Source organism: Macrotis lagotis, chromosome 1 (genome assembly GCF_037893015.1).
Source record: "Macrotis lagotis isolate mMagLag1 chromosome 1, bilby.v1.9.chrom.fasta, whole genome shotgun sequence".
Lineage (NCBI taxonomy): Eukaryota > Metazoa > Chordata > Mammalia > Peramelemorphia > Peramelidae > Macrotis > Macrotis lagotis.
Window position 1 is genome coordinate 280,689,855 of NC_133658.1, and position 18,315 is coordinate 280,708,169.

Genomic DNA, 18,315 nt, shown 5'->3' on the forward strand with positions numbered 1-18,315 from the left:
AGGGGACAGTCACATACTTCCAATTAACTCTAACCACCCATTGATCCTTGTTCTCAAGGCCATAGTGACCTCCTAAATATAATCACAGATTAGCATCCAAACCCTAGGGACAGACTAATCTTTAATTCTGGTCACAGATTAAGTTAGCCCCCCATTCAACTATCTCACAAATGCTTCAATCACCAGGTGTACTGGATAAGAGTGCAAACAATTCAATGTATCTACTTACCCTCAGGAAGGCAGCTAATGGTTAGAATATCAGGCTTGGAGTCCAGAAGATTCATCTTTGTGAACTCAAATCTGCTCTTAGACATGTACTAGCTGTGTGACCCTGGGCAAGTCATTTAACCTTGTTTGCCTCAGTTTCCTCATCTATAAAATGAGTTGAAGAAGGAAATGGAAAAACTACTTTAGTCTCTTTGCCAAGAAAATTCCAAAAATGGTCTACATAAAGAGTTGGAAATGACAAAGCAACAACAATGTCTTCTCACAGAAACAGAACTTAGTGGTGTGGGTTAGTACTATCACCCTTGAATTCAAACAATTCAATTTCAATCCTAGATTATTAGGACAAATTTAAGGTATTGTCAAGAGCTCTCAGAAAGGCAAATACCCCCCCCAGGGAAACTGAGTTGTTTTGACTATTTGTGAACTTGACTTAGATTCTAATTCTTTGAATTTTAAATTTTTGTCATATGAAATATAGCCTATCTATATTTGATAGCCTAGGCACTTGCCTAAGAGTTAAGGGACTCTTTCTCTTTTTTATCACTACAAAATCCAAAACATGAGCTAAATATTTTAAGCCAAACATAGATTGTTGAATTGTAAGATTTTTGGAAATTGTTGGAGTATAGGATTGTTGAAAATTCCTCAATATTGTACCAGGTCCATGCAAACCAGGATATTCTGCTTTTGTAATATGCTTGAGTAATTACCCTGAAATGAAATGGAGGTTTAGAGAAAGGTCTACTATGCCTCTGAATAGTGATATTGTTCTTGAAGAAAAGAAAATCACCATGCTATGAATTCATACTCTATATTAGCACAGCCAATAGACATGTAACTGATAATTAGCAATTAGCAGTTCTAAAATTAATTATTTTCATCAAGATTTTCATATCTTACCTCCTCTAAGCAGTCTTCTTCCCTTCCTATTCCTCATTCAAATAAGATCACTTAAGGTACTCCAGTATTCATTCCTTCCACACTGCAACAGAATGGTTGTCTTGACACATCTCTGTAACAGGCATGTAGGTCCTGAATGCAGGCAATAAAATGAAAAGAGAGCTATGAGTTTTGGAATAGATGATGAATGGATGGGAATATTATAAAGAAGGTCTCTCTTATAGTATGGGTTGAACTAGATGAGGTCCCTCTCTTCCAACTCTGAGATTCTCTGATTCAGTAGACCCATTTCTACCACTAATTCACTGTGTGATTTTAGCCATTCACCCTCTCTAAGGCTCAGACCCCACACATACACATAATGAGGGAGTTGGACTAGATGTTAAATAAGGTTTTTTTTTAAGCCAGATATTCTGTGAATCTACTATAGCCTATAGGGAGTTTTCTTCTGTGAGCTTGTAATATACTTATAATCTATACTATATATAATAATATATTTATAATCTATACTACATGTTATTTTCCATATTGTCTCATTTGGGTGTGTAGAATGTGTTCAAGGAAGACTAGTACCTTGGTGTGGGGGTGCTGAGCCCGCTTCAGGGCAACTATCCATCTTTGATGTCCACTGGAGCCACCTAACTCTCAACTATTACTTCAAGAAGCTGCAGCATGCACAATGGTCACACCCTGGTAAACCATCTTGGCAGAAGGGCTAAACCATATTGAGGGTAACTGAGGGTCCCATATTCATTGGTGAGTTGTGGGGGTGTCAACTCCAAGCATTTGAAGTCTTCCACTAGTGGAATGGGTGGAAAAGAGTAATTCATTCCAATGGCCATGAAGCCAGCTGAAGCAGTTGCTGTGGAGTGGTTAGACATCAAGGATGTCAAGGTTATCCACTGCATCTAGAGCCCTCAGTTATCTGTATTTCCATGCTGGATCATGATGACATTGGAAGAGAGATTGTGGCAGATGACTTTGTGTGGCTCTAGCTCACTTAAATCCAATTTATGCTTGCAACAAAAGACATCACTAACAACCATTCCTCAAAGTCCTTTTCTTACAGTTAAGTGATGAGACAACAGGTGCAGATACACTGGGAGCTAGTCACAACCTCACAATCTTGAGCATAGGTGGCCCAGGGCATAGGGTTGCTTCCCCATTGAAAGCAGCAGTGGGATTCAACAGCCCCCGGATGACTGAGCAGTCCTTTTAAGGATCGCACTGTTCATCTCCTGATGTGAGGAAGAGGCTAGAAAAGGTACCCTAAAAGTTGTCTACTTATCCAACCCTGGCCTGATTACCATGGCAGGCAGGAATCCCACAGTGTGGTCAAAGACACAAAAAAAATCTACAAAAAGTTCTTCAAAAATTCTACTCACCATCAGTGCATGGAACCTGTGCACACTTATAAACAAGACAAGATCCAATAGATCTGAAAGACAGACAGTTCTTATTGCAAGAAAATTCAGCAGGTGTCATATCCAAATAGCAGCCCCGAGTGAAACAAGGCTGACAAATGAAGGTCAGTTTACTGAAGTTGGAACTGGATACATGTTTTTGTGGAGTGGCCACAGTGAAGAGGAATGCTTTGAAGCGGGGGAAGGTTTTTGCAATCAAAACAATCTAATCAACATTCTTGAATGCCTAGCAAAGGCTCATGACAATGAGATTGCCACTTCCAGGAAAAAGCCATGCCACCATCATCACTGCCTATGCTCCCACTATGACAAACATTGATAAAGTTAAAGAAAAATTTCATGAAGACCTGGAGACCCTTATCACCAATGTACCAAAACAGCACAAGCTTATAATTCTGGATGATTTAAATGCTAGAGTAGGCTCAGATTGCCAGACATGGTAGAGAGTCCTTGGGAGGAATGGAGTTGGAAATAGCAACAGCAATGGTCATCTACTACTGAAGACTTGCTCATCTCATGACCTCATCACAAACACTGTCTTCCATTTTCCTAAACACAGTAAAACTTCCTGGATGCACCCTTGTAATAAACATTAGCGTCTATTAGACTATGTGATTATAAGGAGAAGAGACAGACAGGATGTGAGAGTGCCAAAGGCAATGTATGATGCAGGGTCCTGGACTGATCACAGTCTCATCATTTCTAGCTAAATATTCACATTCCATCAAAACAGCAGCCCCAAAGCAAAATGAATACTAGAAGAATTAATGTCAAGAGATTAGAGTGTCTCTCTGAATGGGAAGTTTGCTGCTATTTTGGAGGGAAAACTGAGCCAAAACATGGTTGGCAACAGTGGAGAAGAAAAAGAGTGGGAAACTTTCAAATATTTGTAGTACAAGTACTGCATTTGTTCATCTGGGCCAAAACATTGGCAAATACCTAGACCAGTTTGATGAAAGTGATAGGGAAATACAGAAGCTGCTCAATGAAAAACGAGAACTCCACAAGGTTTACCAGCAGGATAGTTCATCCATTTCTAAGAAGGCAGCATTTAATTCCATCAAAAGTAAAGTACAAGTGAAGCTTAGAAGCAGGACTCTTGGTTCAGGAAAAAAGGCAGATGAAATTCAGTTTTATGCAGACAGTAACAAATAAAAATGATGCCCTGAAGGCTATTTATGGGCCAAAGATATATGGTGCGTCTAACTACTCAGTGCTGATGAATCAACATTAATTAATGATAGGGACATGATTCTAAAGAGATAGGCTGAACACTTCCATCATTAATCAATTCAGAAGCCATTGACTATTTACCTCCAGTTGAAGTCAATCAGTCCCTAGCTGAAGTTCCAACTGAAAAAGAGGTATTGAATTGCCATTAAGCTCCTTTCAAGTGGAAAAGAACTTGATGCTGATTCTATTCCTGCAAAGATCTACTGGGGTTGGGGGTGGGGATCCATTGCTCATCCAAAAACTGAGCTTATGGCATGAAGTGGTTATCCTCCAAGAATTCAAGGATGCCTCCATTGTCCATCTCTATATAGGTAAAGGTAGATTGTCCTGTGACAATCACAGGGGTATTTCTCTTTCAGTCAATGCTGGTAAGATTCTTGCCAGAGTCCTTCTCAATAGGCTGGTCCTTCACCTAGAAGATGGTCAGTGTGGCTTCAGAAAGGGTGGAGGAACAGTCAATATGGTGTTTGCTGCCCAGCAGCTCCAGAAAAAAATGTTAGGGACAGAACAGAGGTCTGTATACAACATTTGTAGATCTAACAAGGCCTTTGATCCCATTAATTGTGAGGGCTTATGGAAAATTACGTCAAGATTTGGTTGCCTGGGGTGGCTAGGTGGTGTAGTGGATAAAGCACTGGCCTTGGAGTCAGGAGTACCTGGGTTCAAATCCAGTATCAGACACTTAATAATTACCTTAGCTGTGTGGCCTTGGGCAGCCACTTAACCCCATTTGCCTTGCACAAAACCTAAAAAAAAAATTTGGTTGCCTGGAGAAGTTCATCAGTATTGTATGTCAATTTCATGATGACGTGCATGCCCGGGTTCTGGATAGTGGATGATGCTCTTGAGATTTCCCAATCACCAATGGAGTGAAACAATGTGTCCTTGATCCCATACTTTTTAGCAGGATGCTTTCAGCCATGAATGAGAATGAACATGGCCTCAAGGTCAGCTACTACACTAATGGCAAATTCTTCAACTAGAAAAGGCTATAAGCAAGTTAGTGCATGATCTTTTGTTTGCACTTGAGTGTGCACTCAATGCAGCCTGTGAAGCTGAGATGCAACCAGGTATGGATTGATTCTCTGCTGCTTGTGCTAACTTTGGCCTAAAAATTATCACCAAGATGGTGTAGAACAATCAATTACAGCAAATGGAGAAGTTTTGAGTGCCATGGACAAGTTCACTTACTTGGCAGTGTCCTTTCTAGGGAGATACACATTGACAATGAAGTTGACACACACATTGCCAGAGCTAGCTCAGTAGTTGAGAGGCTCTGAAAGAAAGTGTGGGAGAGAAGAGGCATTAGGCTGACTACCAAACTGAATGTCTACAGAACCGTTGTGCTGACCTTATTGCTATATGCCTATGAAACCTGAATAGTCCACCAGCGCCATGTCAAGAAACTGAATCGCTTCCATTTAAATTGTCTTAGGAAGGTTCTGAAGATTGCCTAGGAGAAGATACCAGATACTGAGGTCCTTTCTCGAGTTAAATTACCTAGCATTCCAACATTATTACAGATAGTGCAACTACAATGGGCTGGAATTTTGTTAGAATGCCAGACTTATGCTTGCCAAAAAAGCTATTCTACAGAGAACTCACAAAGCATAAGCATTCACAAAGGGGTCAGAAGAACCAAGATATCCTGAAGGTCTCATTGAAGAACTTTAGAATTGATTGTACAGCATGGGAGACACTGGCACAATATCTCTCAGCATGGCATGCCCTGATCAATGAGGGTGTTGCATTCTATGAGAAAGATAGAATTGAAGCAGCTCAAAGGAAACATTTCATATGCAAGTTTAGAGTACCCATTCCAGATGTTCACAGGGATTATTTGTGCTCAATCTGTGGTAGAGCATTCTGAGCTCATATTGGTCTGATCAGCCACAGTCAAACACACTATAATTTGTCTCAAACATAGTGATGTCATTTTAGGATAACGAAGGACAAGAATCGACCAATATATTCTATATTGTCTCATTTTGTAATTGTGCAACATATGAGAACTCTGTTTCCCCAACTAGACTTTCAGTTCCTTGAAGGTAGGGACTATATCTTTTCCTACTGGACTATAACAGGGTTGGACACAAGGTAGTTGCTCCTTGCCAATCTACAACCTTCTAGGACCCATGCCATGATGCTGATGATGAAAATGGCAATAGTGATAATGATAGCATATTGATGCCTGTTCAGGGAATACCTGTCGACTTGAGGTATCATGGATTGAAAGCTAATAGATCACTCATTTCTTCCAGGATGGACAATGGTGAGGCCTGCTTCATCCTCAGCAGTAGAAATGAGGTGGACCGAACAGCAGCGGTAAGCACCCCAGTTCCATGATGGCTGGCACCAACAATGTCTCCTGGAAATAGGGCTTGGCTGGGCTGGGTATGCTCTTTAGGAGAGGATACAAGTTATTGAGTAGCTAAACAGCATTCTCTCCCCTAGGACCACCAGACCATCCTGAGAGCCTGGGCAGTAAAGGATTTTGCTCCCAATTGTCCCCTCTATGTTCAGATTTTGAAACCAGAGAATAAGTTTCATGTCAAATTTGCTGGTAAGTTTTGGTTTCTAGTTGAAAGGTTAAATTTGTCAGTATGCTAGGCAATATGCTCAACTTTGGAGAACAGATGATTACTGCCTTCAAAAAGTTTATATAGTTGGGGAGGCTAGGTGGCACAGTGAATAGAGCACAGGCCTTGGAGTCAGGAGTACCTGGGTTCAAATCTGGTCTCAAGATACTTAATAATGCCTAGCCATGTGGCCTTGGGCAAGCCACTTAACCCTGTTGCCTTGAAAAAATCTAAAAAAAAAAGCTTATAGTCTAATAGGAGAGACAACATGCAAACAATTGTGTTCAAACAAGCTTTATACAGGATAAATTGTGTGTGTGCATGCATGTGTGTGTGTGTGTGTGTGTATGTGATCAAGAATGTCCTAGAGTATTTGTGTTCAGCAAGAAGTATCATCAACCTCATGATAGTCTAGTACTATGGCAATGGAAGAAGGTTGGGTTAGGACTCAGAAGAATAGCATTCTAATCCTAGCTTTGTCAATCAATAACTTGCCTTATGACTTTGGCTAAGTCACTTCTCTCTGGTCTTCAGTTTCCTTCTCTATAAAGCTAGGACTATAACACTTAGCCTCATATCACCTGAAAGAGATGTTAGAAGGTTAACTAAAGAAAATAGATGAAATTGAAATCCCTTGAGTTAGGGTTTAAAAATCATTTGTGTAAATACAAATTGGGGAAAAAAGATTCTCAGGTGGTTCAGTGGTCAGTAGGAATCTGACTTACTGTTCAAGGGAGCTAATGGGAGTCTCAATATTTCAGTCCAAATAGATTTTGTAGCCCCTCTATCCACTGTCACAGATTTCTATCCCTTTACAATTTGAGTAGAAGGACTTAGGGAATGACTATAATTGAAAAATCCATCCTTCTTCATTCAGCCTAGAAATAAAGCCCAAGGTGATCATTCAATCTACAACATGTGTTGTTATGTTCCAGGCACCATGCTAAGTACTAAGGATACAAAGAAAGGCAAAAACATGGACCCTGCCCTCAAGTAGCTTATACCCTAATGGAGACAACATAACACAGATGGATATATACAAAATACATACAGAATAGAAATAAGATACCCTTAGAAGGAGATGTCACTAAGCTGGGGGGTGGGGAATATCTGGGAAAAGATTTCTGCAAAAAGAAACATTTGAGCAACAATAGAAAAATCATACCTGTACATAAAGTCTTTCCAGCTTGGAAAAACATAATAATACTTTCTGCTAGGACAACCTTTGAGAACTGATGATAAAGATGGTGATGGTGATAATGATAGTTTTTTTGGTACCTAAGCTGTAAAATGGGTTACTACCTCTTCCCTGGGGTTGCTGTGAGCAAAGCACTTTGTACACTTGAAAGTACTCTAGAAATGATAGCTTTAATTGTGTTAGGTTCTCTCTACAGTCCTGAACTTGAGATTCCCTGCTACTGCTAGTTATGAGTCATCATGTATGTGTAGGTATTTCGTTCCTTTAGTGACTAGCATTTTGGGGACATAGTGGAGAGAGACAAGAAACCTGTCTTCCCAAGTTCAAATCTGACCTTAGATACTTTCCAGTCTTGTGAGCCTGGGCAAATCATATAACTCTGCTTGCCTCAGTTCCCTCATTTATAAAATGAGTTGGTGAAGAAAATGGCAAACCACTCTAGTATCTTTGCCAAGAAAAATCCAAATGGGGTCACTAAAAGTCAGATACAACTGAACAACAACAAACAGGGAGAACCTGGAAAAAGAAAGGAGAAAAGTAAGAGTTGTTTCTTTTGAAAAGATATCTGTTCCATCAACTCTACAATGACTAAACAAATATTTTATGTGTATATACACATAAAATATTTGTTTTTCATTCTCAAAGAAAACCATAACATCAGGGAATTGATGTCACAACAACTGTGATTGGATTTGAGTAAGAGGGTGCTGGACTAAGTCTTCAGTCTCACTTCCTGCTCCAGAGTCATCTGGGCCCAATGGCCAGATATAAATAAGGACTACTGGAGATGACCTTGGATGCGAGGTACTCGGGATTAATGTCAAATGTCTGAGACCTAATTTGAACTCTGGTCCTCCTAACTCAAAGGCCAATGCTCTTTCCACTGCACCACCTAGCTGACCCAGCTAAACAAATAGTGGTACATGAATGAGATGGAATATTACTGTGTTGAAAGAAATGAGGAATATGAAGAGTTCAGAGAAGTACAGGAAAACTTATATGAGCTGATAACAAATTAAAGTAAACAAACCCAGGGAAACAGTAACCAGTGTCTACAATAATGTAAATAGAAATAACAACTGATTATTATAGAATGATTATGATTAATCTTGGTCTCAAAGAAGAAAGGAGACACTATGGGTATAGAGCATTGCATATACTAATTGATATCAAACCTGTTTGATATATTGGTTGGTTTTGTAGAACTGCTTTTTCTTCTATTTCTCTTTTGCTATAAGAGATGACTCTCTGAGCTTGGGAATGAGTGATTTTGAAGTGAAAGTGATCAAAAAGAAGAAATCAATAAAAATTTAAAAATAAAAAATAAAAGCAAGATATATCATGAAATTCAAATGAATATTTCTTCTTTTAAAAATACCTATGGGGGGGGCGGCTAGGTGGTGCAGTGGAAAAAGCACTGGCCCTGGAGTCAGGAGTACCTGGGTTCAAATCCGGTCTCAAACACTTAATAATTACCTAGCTGTGTGGCCTTGGGCAAGCCACTTAACCTCATTTGCCTTGCAAAAACCTAAAAAAATATATAAAAAATACCTATTGATGTATTTTATTTTTATATCACTTCCAATTCTGAATATACATCTCCCTACTCCTATACCCAGAAAGTCATCTCTTTCAACAAAAAAGAAAAAAGAATTAGTCTCTAAAAACTAACCAAAACTTTAATTTCAATTCCCATAGTCAGCCTTATTCAAGAAAGGGAAGGAGATAAAATTTTTTCAATATTTCTCCAAAGCCATACTTGACCTTCTAATTATATATCATTCAGTTTTGTTCTTCATATTTATATTGATGACCAGCCCAAGTATGTGTTTAATAAATACTTGAATGATTGGATTGTTTCATGTATATATTGCTTTTCTTGTCCTACTCACTTCATTCTACATCAATTCATGTAAGTCTTAGAAACTAAGCAAAACTAAGGAAAAATGAGTCTCAAAATGAGTCAATCATAAAGCTGCAAATAGAACCCAAGTGTCCAATCATGCAACCCAGTTTCCATCCAAGGAGTGTGAGGGTTACTGTTTGTGATTAATTAAAATTAATCAGTTTCACCAATATTAAATTCAACATACTTATTTGGCAGGAAAGATAGAGACAGTTTATCTAGAATACAGTTTCCTGCCCTTATGGAGTTTATAGTCTACAAAGAACTATAAATGCACAAATAATAATATATTTGATACATGATAAATGTATTAGAAAAGACAAGTGCTATATGAATTCCTTAAGGAGAAGTTATTACTATTTGAGGTTTTTATTGGGCACATAATAAATTTCCTGGAATATCTGTAACCTAAAGGAAGATATTCAATTGTAGGTATACAAATATATATATATATATATTTAATCAAGTGCATATTGCTAAGAGGATCCAAGTCAGTTGACAAAGAACTAGTAAGAGCTAGAGAGCTAGCTAGTGATTGTCATCTTAGATTCTTTTTTTTTAATCTTAGGTTCTTAACTAAGGCATCTTAGAATCATAGGGCATGGGATGTTAGATATTAGAATGTTGAGCTAAAAAAGAGCTTTAGAATAATCATCTAGACTTGGGCCCAGAGAGTAGAAGTGGTTTTCTCAATATGACATCATTTTGTTTAGTAATTCCAATTAAGGATGCTTTGTTGAAGAAACATTCAAATTACTTGTCATTCCAAAAGAACAAGTAGTTCATGAAGATCTATCTGTACCTTCCATTCAAAAATGACTACATCTAGTCAGCTCTGTTCCAAGGAAAGATGTTGGCCCACTCAATATTTGGTCCTCTTTATGAGATGAATGAAATCAAAGTTTTGGGGTGTGAAGAGTACAGTAGGAGAAGCAAAAAGAAATAAGGAGGAATGTATGAAGAATGAAATAGTATTGTGACTAATATGGAAATATCTCTAACACAATTATATATGTATAACCTATATCAGATTATCCACTGTCAAGAGGAGGGGGGGAGGGAAGGAAGAGAAGAAAAGAAACAAAATGTGGAACTCAAAAATCTTACCACAAAACGAATATTGCTATCTTTACATGTTGTTGGAAGAATAATTAAAAATATATATTAAAAATAATAATAATAATATGGTCATCTCCCTACCCAAGGAGGTATATATATATAGCAGTTAGTTAATCATCTATCCAAAATACTGTAGATAAAGTCAGAGAAACTGTCTGTCCAAGAAGGGTTTATTGTAGTGGTGGGACAGTGGACAAGATGACCTATAAGAACTTCCCTTCCTCTGAGAGTTTAGATGATGTCACTCCCAATATGGGGAGCAAGGCCTTTTCTGCTGACCATTTCTTCTCTCTGACACAGACCACGTGGTATGTGAAGAAGAGTGTAAATATGCTATGCTGGCCTTAAATTGCATCTGCCCAGCCACCTCCACGCTCATTACCTTGCTGGTCCACACATCCCGGGGACAGTGAGTATCCAGGTTTGCCTCCTGTTCAACCTTACTAAAGGGGTTTTCTTCAAGGAGATGTTTTCAGGGTTATTCCCAACAAATGTAACCTTCATCAAAAGAATCAGAGGGGGAAGCTAGGTGGCACAGTAGATAAGCACCAGCCCTGGAGTCAGGAGGACCTGAGTGGGCCTCAGACATTTAATAATTTCCTAGTTGTGTGACCTTGGGCAAGTCACTTAACCTCATTTCCTTACAAAAACAAAGACAAAAAAAAGAATCAGAGCTGATTCCAGGAGCAATGATCAACAAAATTGACCTAAGATGTGGGGGTCTGGTTGAGCAGCATATGAGGACAGAATAATGAGATGAAACTCTTCAGTCTGACTTGACAAATACAATGATCCTTTAATGGTGGAAATGAGGCAATGAGACTAGAGAGATAGTTGGGATTAGATGGGCTATGCTGGTGCCCTTCAAATGGAGTAGCACCAGTTCTAGAGATGTGGGTTTCTGCTCAGGTGGAATGTACTGCCATTCCTAACTCCCATCTATTGTAGCCTTCATCTGTGTGTCCCTCTCCTATGCCCCTGAACCTCCTGTCCCAAGCACCTTGGGGCAGATCTAATGGGCAGGCCTGATCTCTGGTTTTGTCTCTAGGGAAGGTCAGGATTCACCGGAGCAATGGCAGAGGATGTACGGTCGATGCTCAGGGAATGAAGTTTATCATATCCGTATGGGAGACAGCAAGTTCTTCATGGAGTATGAAGGCAAGAGCTTCACCTATGCAGCCTTCCACGCCCACAAAAAGTGAGAGAAGAGGCAGGGTCCCCTGGGGGTTGGGGGGTAAGTAAGGGAATAAATGGAAATAGCCAATAAATCTGTGGGATTGAGACAGGGGTCAGTGCTTGAAAGGAGTTTCATGATGGGTTTTGGGGGGGGGGCAGGGCCATAGGAAGTATATTTACTCTATTTCTTAGGCTAAATAAACTCTCCTTGCTTTCATTTATAATTTTTTAAATATTGTTTTTATTTTATTTTAAACTTAAATATAAAATGATAAAAAGAAAAGGAAAAAAACATTGCCAGGAACATAGAAGACCACAAGAGAGGATTCAATCTAGAGCAATAAATTTCATTCCTCTCCCTCATTCTTGTTTTTTTTTCCTTACTCATTTCCTCCACTTTTCCTACTCTGAAACAGTGCTAAGAATTGGGGAAAAGAGAGTGGGAACAAATTCCAGCCCTTGGAATCATAGAATAATCAGAGCTGAAAAAAAATTTTAGAGGTCATCTGGTCCAACCATTTTGCTTTATAGGTGAGGAAATAGAGGCCCAGAAGGTTAAGTGACTTGTCCAAGGTCATACAGATATGGAACCAGGTCCCCTGACACCAAATATAATGTTTCCCCCCCAAGATTATATCTTAGATCTTAGAATGTCAGAAATGGAAAGAACCATAGGGATCATCTTGTCCAACCTAATCTTGACAGGAAGAAATTGAAAGCCAAAGAAAAGAAATGGCTTTGCTCAAAATCATATGGGAATTTAGTGGCAGAGCTAAGACCAGAAATTTGATCCTCTGTCCCCTGCCCCGCGTTTTCTCTGCCTAGGTAACATTTTCCTATCCACTTCAAGCCCCAGGGTTCTTCTGCCATAAGAGGAAGACCCCTCAATTTACAAGCCATGTACCAAGGAGTGAACTAACATTTATAAAACTTAATTCACAAAATGGATGCTCCTTTGCTCTTGTCATTATCATTGCTTTGCTATTATTTCATTTATTATCTAGAAAATTCAGTCCTTCAGCCTTGACTACAAAAATCATAAATGACTCAAGGGCAAGTAGCATAAAGAAAGAACTGTTTTCCTTTAAATGAGAATCTTAGAAAGAAAGAAAAGCTCCCTAGGGTTTTTTTGTCTGTCCCTCAATTAGAAGAATGAATGCCAGCAATCGAGTTTTCAAGTAGCATTTTGAGCCCTGCGGTGGTAAGGGAAGCGGGGAAGGGGAAACAAGCACCCTCTTTATGAGGTTGGCCTTGAGTGCCTACTATTATATCTGCCCTAGATATGGTGTCTGCCTGATCGGGCTGAAGCGGGAGGAGAATAAAAGCATCTTGCTGAACCCAGGCCCACGGCACATCATGGCTGCCTCTGACACCTGCTTCTATATCAACATCACCAAGGAAGAGAACTCAGCCTTCATCTTCAAACAGGAAGAGAAGCAGAAGAGACAGGGATTCTCTAGGCGAGGCCTCTATGACGGACCTTCCCGGCTGCCAGTCCATAGCATCATTGCTTCCATGGGTGAGGGAACCCCTGTTCAAGTCAAGGGGAGAAAGGGGCAAAACTGACCCTGTGTTGGACAACAGAGATGGTCACCTGCATGATAGAAGTGAGACCCAAAACATTGAGAGGGGTGCCACATTCCCAAATTGTACTCCCACCCAGGCTCCAACAGTGTCTAAAATTTCACTGTTCATGTGTTGAGGCATAGCCAGTCTCAAAGATCTCTGAGAAATCTCACAAACTGACTTTGTGAGATTAATGAGGGCAATTCCTACAGCTTAGTGCAATGGAAAAAATTCTATACTTGGAGTCAGAGATCTTGGCTCTATTTCCCACTAGCTATGTGAATCTGGACAAGTCTCTTCACCTCCATACCTTTTGACCCTCAATTTTGTCATCTATAAAAGTGACAATAATGACTGTACTACTTAACATCACAAGGTTAACTATGAGAAAAACACTGTTTAGATGTGAGTTATTCTTATCATTAATGAACTGTTAACAATAATTAACATGGATAAGTAGAAAGATTATTCCTATTTAAGTGCATCTTTTTACAAGAGAAAACTCAGGTAAATTTTGATGGGGTGGATGAGGGGCTGGAGGGAAGCATCCAGAGCAGGAGAACTTGCTAGAGAGGGTAGACAATAGCTGGGATCCCTGAATAGGCAAAGTAATGTTCTTGGAGAAAAAGAAGAGCGATAAAGTAAAGTGAGAGGGCATTGAAGACATAATCAGTTTTACACTTATACCTAGAGTTGAACAAGTTTAATTCAATTTCAATTTCTTACCTCTTCATTTCCTTGGGTTCCCATGTGCCATCCAATCCCCCAAAGACCTTCATGATGCCAAAAATCATTCAGTAAAAACTTTCTTTCCTTCCACTAAACTAGAGACGTCCTCTCCCACAGAGCTTCAGACACATCATTGGGGCAGACAAACCAGTGCATGTGCAGAGAAGGGACATGTGATCTTCTTGAGATCTAGGAAAGACTGTGCAAAGACAGAGGAACAAGATAAAGCTTGCAGAGATTCATGTGGGGAGATGATAAAATGAACATCTATAAAATTGTAAAGAACACTAAAATGATTGGGAATTGGAAGAATTGGGTGTTAGAACTGTCTTGACCAGTCACATTGTGTGACTTTGGACAAATCAATTCCCCTCCCTTAGTCTCAGTTTTTTATTCTTAAAAGAAGGCAAAATACTTGTCTCTGATGTCTTCTCTAAAGTCTAAGTTTAGCATTTCTGGGAGTCTTTGATCATACGGGGAACAGAGAAGAAAATTTGTGTCATTCTCCAATTCCTAACTTCCAAAACTGGAGTTAATGAAAAGCCTTGAATGTTGGGACTAGATCTTGAAGATCACATTCTGTTCTACTTCAAACCATAAAGTGTAAAACTTAGAGGAACTTTCTCAGGCCATGAGTATTAAGTGGCTTCATATAAGTTTATTTAAGTCCTAGAATTGGCAGGAGGGTTAGGACAGGACTGAAAATGTCCCAGATAGGGGGCGGCTAGGTGGCGCAGTGGATAGAGCACCAGCCCTGGAGTCAGGAGTACCCGAGTTCAAATCCGGCCTCGGATACTTAATAATTACCTAGCTGTGTGGCCTTGGGCAAGCCACTTAACCCCATTTACCTTGCTAAAAAACTAAAAAAAAAAAAAAAAAAAAAAGTCCCTGATCATCCTTTGGAAGTCTCTGTTGTGGGTAGCAGAGTTCCAGTGTGGCCTGTTTTAAGCTCATTCTCCACTGGATTTTGTCCACTGTTAATTTTTTCTACTGAAAAAATCGTGGCATTTGGAATGTATAAACTTCAAAGCTATGTAACCACAGGCAAAATCATTTCTCCTTTTCTCTGAGCCTAAGTGTTTTCATCAATAAAATGAGGGTGATAGTAACACTTGCTTTAGTTGTTCTGCACAGCTATTAGGAATCAAGTGCTTTGGTGACTTTAAATTACTATGAACATTAACCATAGCTGGCATTTTTTTTCTGAGATCTCCATTGAGGTCCTATTCTAATGTTACATCACAGCATGGAACTGCCTCTTTGTTCTATGGGAAATCATTCTGAAGAGATTTTTACCAATCTGGAAAGGCTTCATCCAGCAGTCTAATGATTGAACTCTATGGTTGTCATATAAGTGCCAGCCAAGCTATGTTGAGATTAGACTGACCACATAATGAAGTTTTTTGGTCAAAGTCCTAAAGTCCTATTAAGAAGGAGAAAGGTCACAATCTGATCTGCATCACTGGAGGGAATATTGCTACTTATAATTTATATACTCCTTTAGGGTTTACAAAAAATTTTACATATCTCTTTGGATTATCCCAATGTGAGAGAGGTGCTATTGTTTATTCCCATTTTATAGATGAACCGTGTTAGGCTGACAGAGGTTGAATAACTTATTCAGAGCCTTAGTAAATGTCTGGAGCAGGATTTAAACTCAAATCTTCCTGACTCCAAGATCACAAGTGACTGTAATATTGAAAAGAAAAAAAATATATATATATATATTATCTTGGGAGGGGTGGGGGAGGAGGGCATGAGTCTGAGTTCAGCTCAAGTGGACCACATCAACCATTCCTGCTAGCAGTCAGCCATCTCAGGTCAGGTAGCCAATCAGAATGTATCATATCCTTTGGAAATTGTTGTGGTCCACTACGTGTACACAGTGAAGAGACAGAACTTCTCTAAAGCCATCAAATTGCATCCCTAGGGAAAAAAAGAACTGAGTGAATGGGAAGAGAATCCCAATCTCACTTCTGAGAGCGGTTGCTATGAGAAATTACTCTTCTTTCTTGTGCCAGGATTTTGGAGTAGTTTAGCATCAGTGTTTAAATCTTAAGAGTTCTCCACATGTAGCCAGAGCAATCATTTCATACATAGTAAGAATAATGTTGAAACTGCCTTTGGGAGTTTGGTTTTGACAGTTAGTAAATCTAGGACCAATCTGCAAATTAGATCTATTCAAAAGAGAAAAAAAAATAGTAATTTTTTTAATGAGGAAAAAAATGAAGGGACTGAGGTTTAATTTGTTTACTTTCAGTTTCAAAGTAAATGGCTTCATAACCTCAGAATTATAAAATTTGAGAATTTAAAGGATCCTAGAGATTATCTCCTATTTGAGTGCATGTGCATACACACATACACACACACACACACATACAACATACATGCAAACACATACCCCTTTGTAAAGGAAACTGAGGTTTGGAAGAGAATGGCTTCCCTTGGTCACATAGTTTTTAGATGTTAGAACTGGGATTTCTAACCCTCAGTCAAGGGTTCTTCCCTCCTGCACTCCATCCACACCAAGGCTATAGATTACAGAATGCTATAGTTCATAGAAAAATATTATCTTAACCTTTAGCTCCTTTGTCCATTGCCTTACAAAGCAAACAATTTCTGAGCAGGTCATAATATCAAAGAAAGAGCTGAAAGAGCTGAGAAACCATGTAATCCAACTCTTCTCATTTTATAGATGGTAAACTATGGCCCAGAAATAGGAAGTGACTTGCTCAGTCATATATAGTAAGTCAGTACCAAAACTGACAGAAGCAAACAAGTCCCTCTATTCCCAGTCCAATGGTCTTCCTCTTCCACCATTCTGGTTCTCTATAGACAGGACTTTGAGTAGTGAAGTAACCAGGTGAACCTTGTTGGGCAAAGATTAGTCTGTGGTAGGCAGACTATAGTCCCGGAAGGACTAGAACTGAGAAGGTAGAGCCTGGAATCTGCTGAAAAAGGGTTTCACCTCCTTCTCCAATTATTAGTACCTTAAGAACATTGGCAGACAGAATTTCTTGATATTAGCTGGACTCTGTGGGTTTTCTGATCCAGGCCTGGATTCATGCTTGACATTTCACCACCCTCCTCTCCTCCAACACTTTATGTGCTTGTCAGTATGGTCTGGAGCTATCAGCCCATGGAACAGGCAGGCAGGGAACAGCTGCCCATGTTCTGTTTATATTAAGTGCATATTATATACAATTATGCCTCCCATCAGGGAGCATCCCAAATTGGCTTCCAAGAAACAGAAATGTGTCAGGCAGCAAGGGACAGACTCTTCCATGGCAACGCTGACCAGCAGCACCAGACCAACTACTTCCTGGGTTGAATGGATACAGTCTTGGAACTGACAACTAAGAAGCTGGTTCTCTGGTTAGTTGGGTAGAGTACAAATCATTCTTTGGATAGATTAGATAGGAACAGTCACCGCAGCTCCTGTGCCATCTCCCCTCCCTCCCAGGTTGGGGAGGGGAGAGAGAGATGGGCTAGGAAAGAATTTGAAGAGGCAGCATGTGATGTTTCCACCAACTAAAGACCTGAGACTCATAGACAGCCCACAATGATTCCCTCCCTGCCGTTAGGAAGACAATGACATATAACTTGTAGTTCTTCCCTTCTATGACCATCCCTTCTACCTATAAGACTTAGAGTTAAAAAAAAAATCAATTCATTTAGGGCCATCATTATAGGGTTGTAAACCTTGGAGATATTATGTTTATTATTACCTGACATCATCTTCATAATCACACTGGGGAAGGACGATTAGCCAGGGTGTGATTGACTCTGGACTCCAACCAAGAGTCCTGGATGGAGAATTATTAGATCAATCCCTTCACCAGGCTACCACCTACAGGTTGAAGGAAAGAAAAGGTAATAATTATAGATTTAGGGAGTTTAAATGAATTGTAGAACAAATGCTCTCACTGAATCCATGGTACCACATAATCCTGAATTTGGCTGAGTATGCCATTCTTTCTTCCCACTTCCCCCTTTATGGTTTTTCTCCCCACAATATTAAGTGACAGTGGATTATTTAAAGAGGTTCTTTGAGTATTTCAATAGTTCAGTCCCCTTGCCTGGGGTCTAAGACAGATTACTGAATTTTGCACCAGATAAGAATTTTATAATGATTGTCCAGGAAATTTACAGTATAAAGGAGAAAATTCTTCTTTCTTCTTTCTGGAAAATTCCCAGATCCTTGTAAGGATTCAGTCTGAAGCCAGAGGGAGAGAGGCTTGTGTGTCGCCAGGAAAT

General features: G+C 39.5%; 1 protein-coding gene and 1 long non-coding RNA gene across 6 annotated transcripts in view; one reads left to right on the forward strand and one right to left on the reverse strand.

Annotated features, from left to right (window-relative positions):
• The window catches only part of KCNT1 (potassium sodium-activated channel subfamily T member 1), a 132,405-nt gene that overhangs the window by 73,750 nt on the left and 40,340 nt on the right, over positions 1-18,315 (forward strand). For all 5 annotated transcript variants that reach the window (XM_074210671.1, XM_074210670.1, XM_074210672.1 and 2 more), the window contains 5 exons: positions 6,047-6,110; positions 6,240-6,348; positions 10,888-10,996; positions 11,636-11,785; positions 13,044-13,282. In XM_074210671.1, the coding sequence (XP_074066772.1) occupies positions 6,047-6,110; positions 6,240-6,348; positions 10,888-10,996; positions 11,636-11,785; positions 13,044-13,282 (671 nt within the window). The remainder of the gene's footprint in view (positions 1-6,046; positions 6,111-6,239; positions 6,349-10,887; positions 10,997-11,635; positions 11,786-13,043; positions 13,283-18,315) is intronic.
• Positions 99-17,945, reverse strand: LOC141505135 (uncharacterized). The gene is made up of 4 exons (XR_012473546.1): positions 17,787-17,945; positions 14,056-14,257; positions 1,129-1,260; positions 99-372 (listed from the first exon to the last, which is right to left on the reverse strand). It is a non-coding gene; the product is annotated as an uncharacterized LOC141505135 (long non-coding RNA).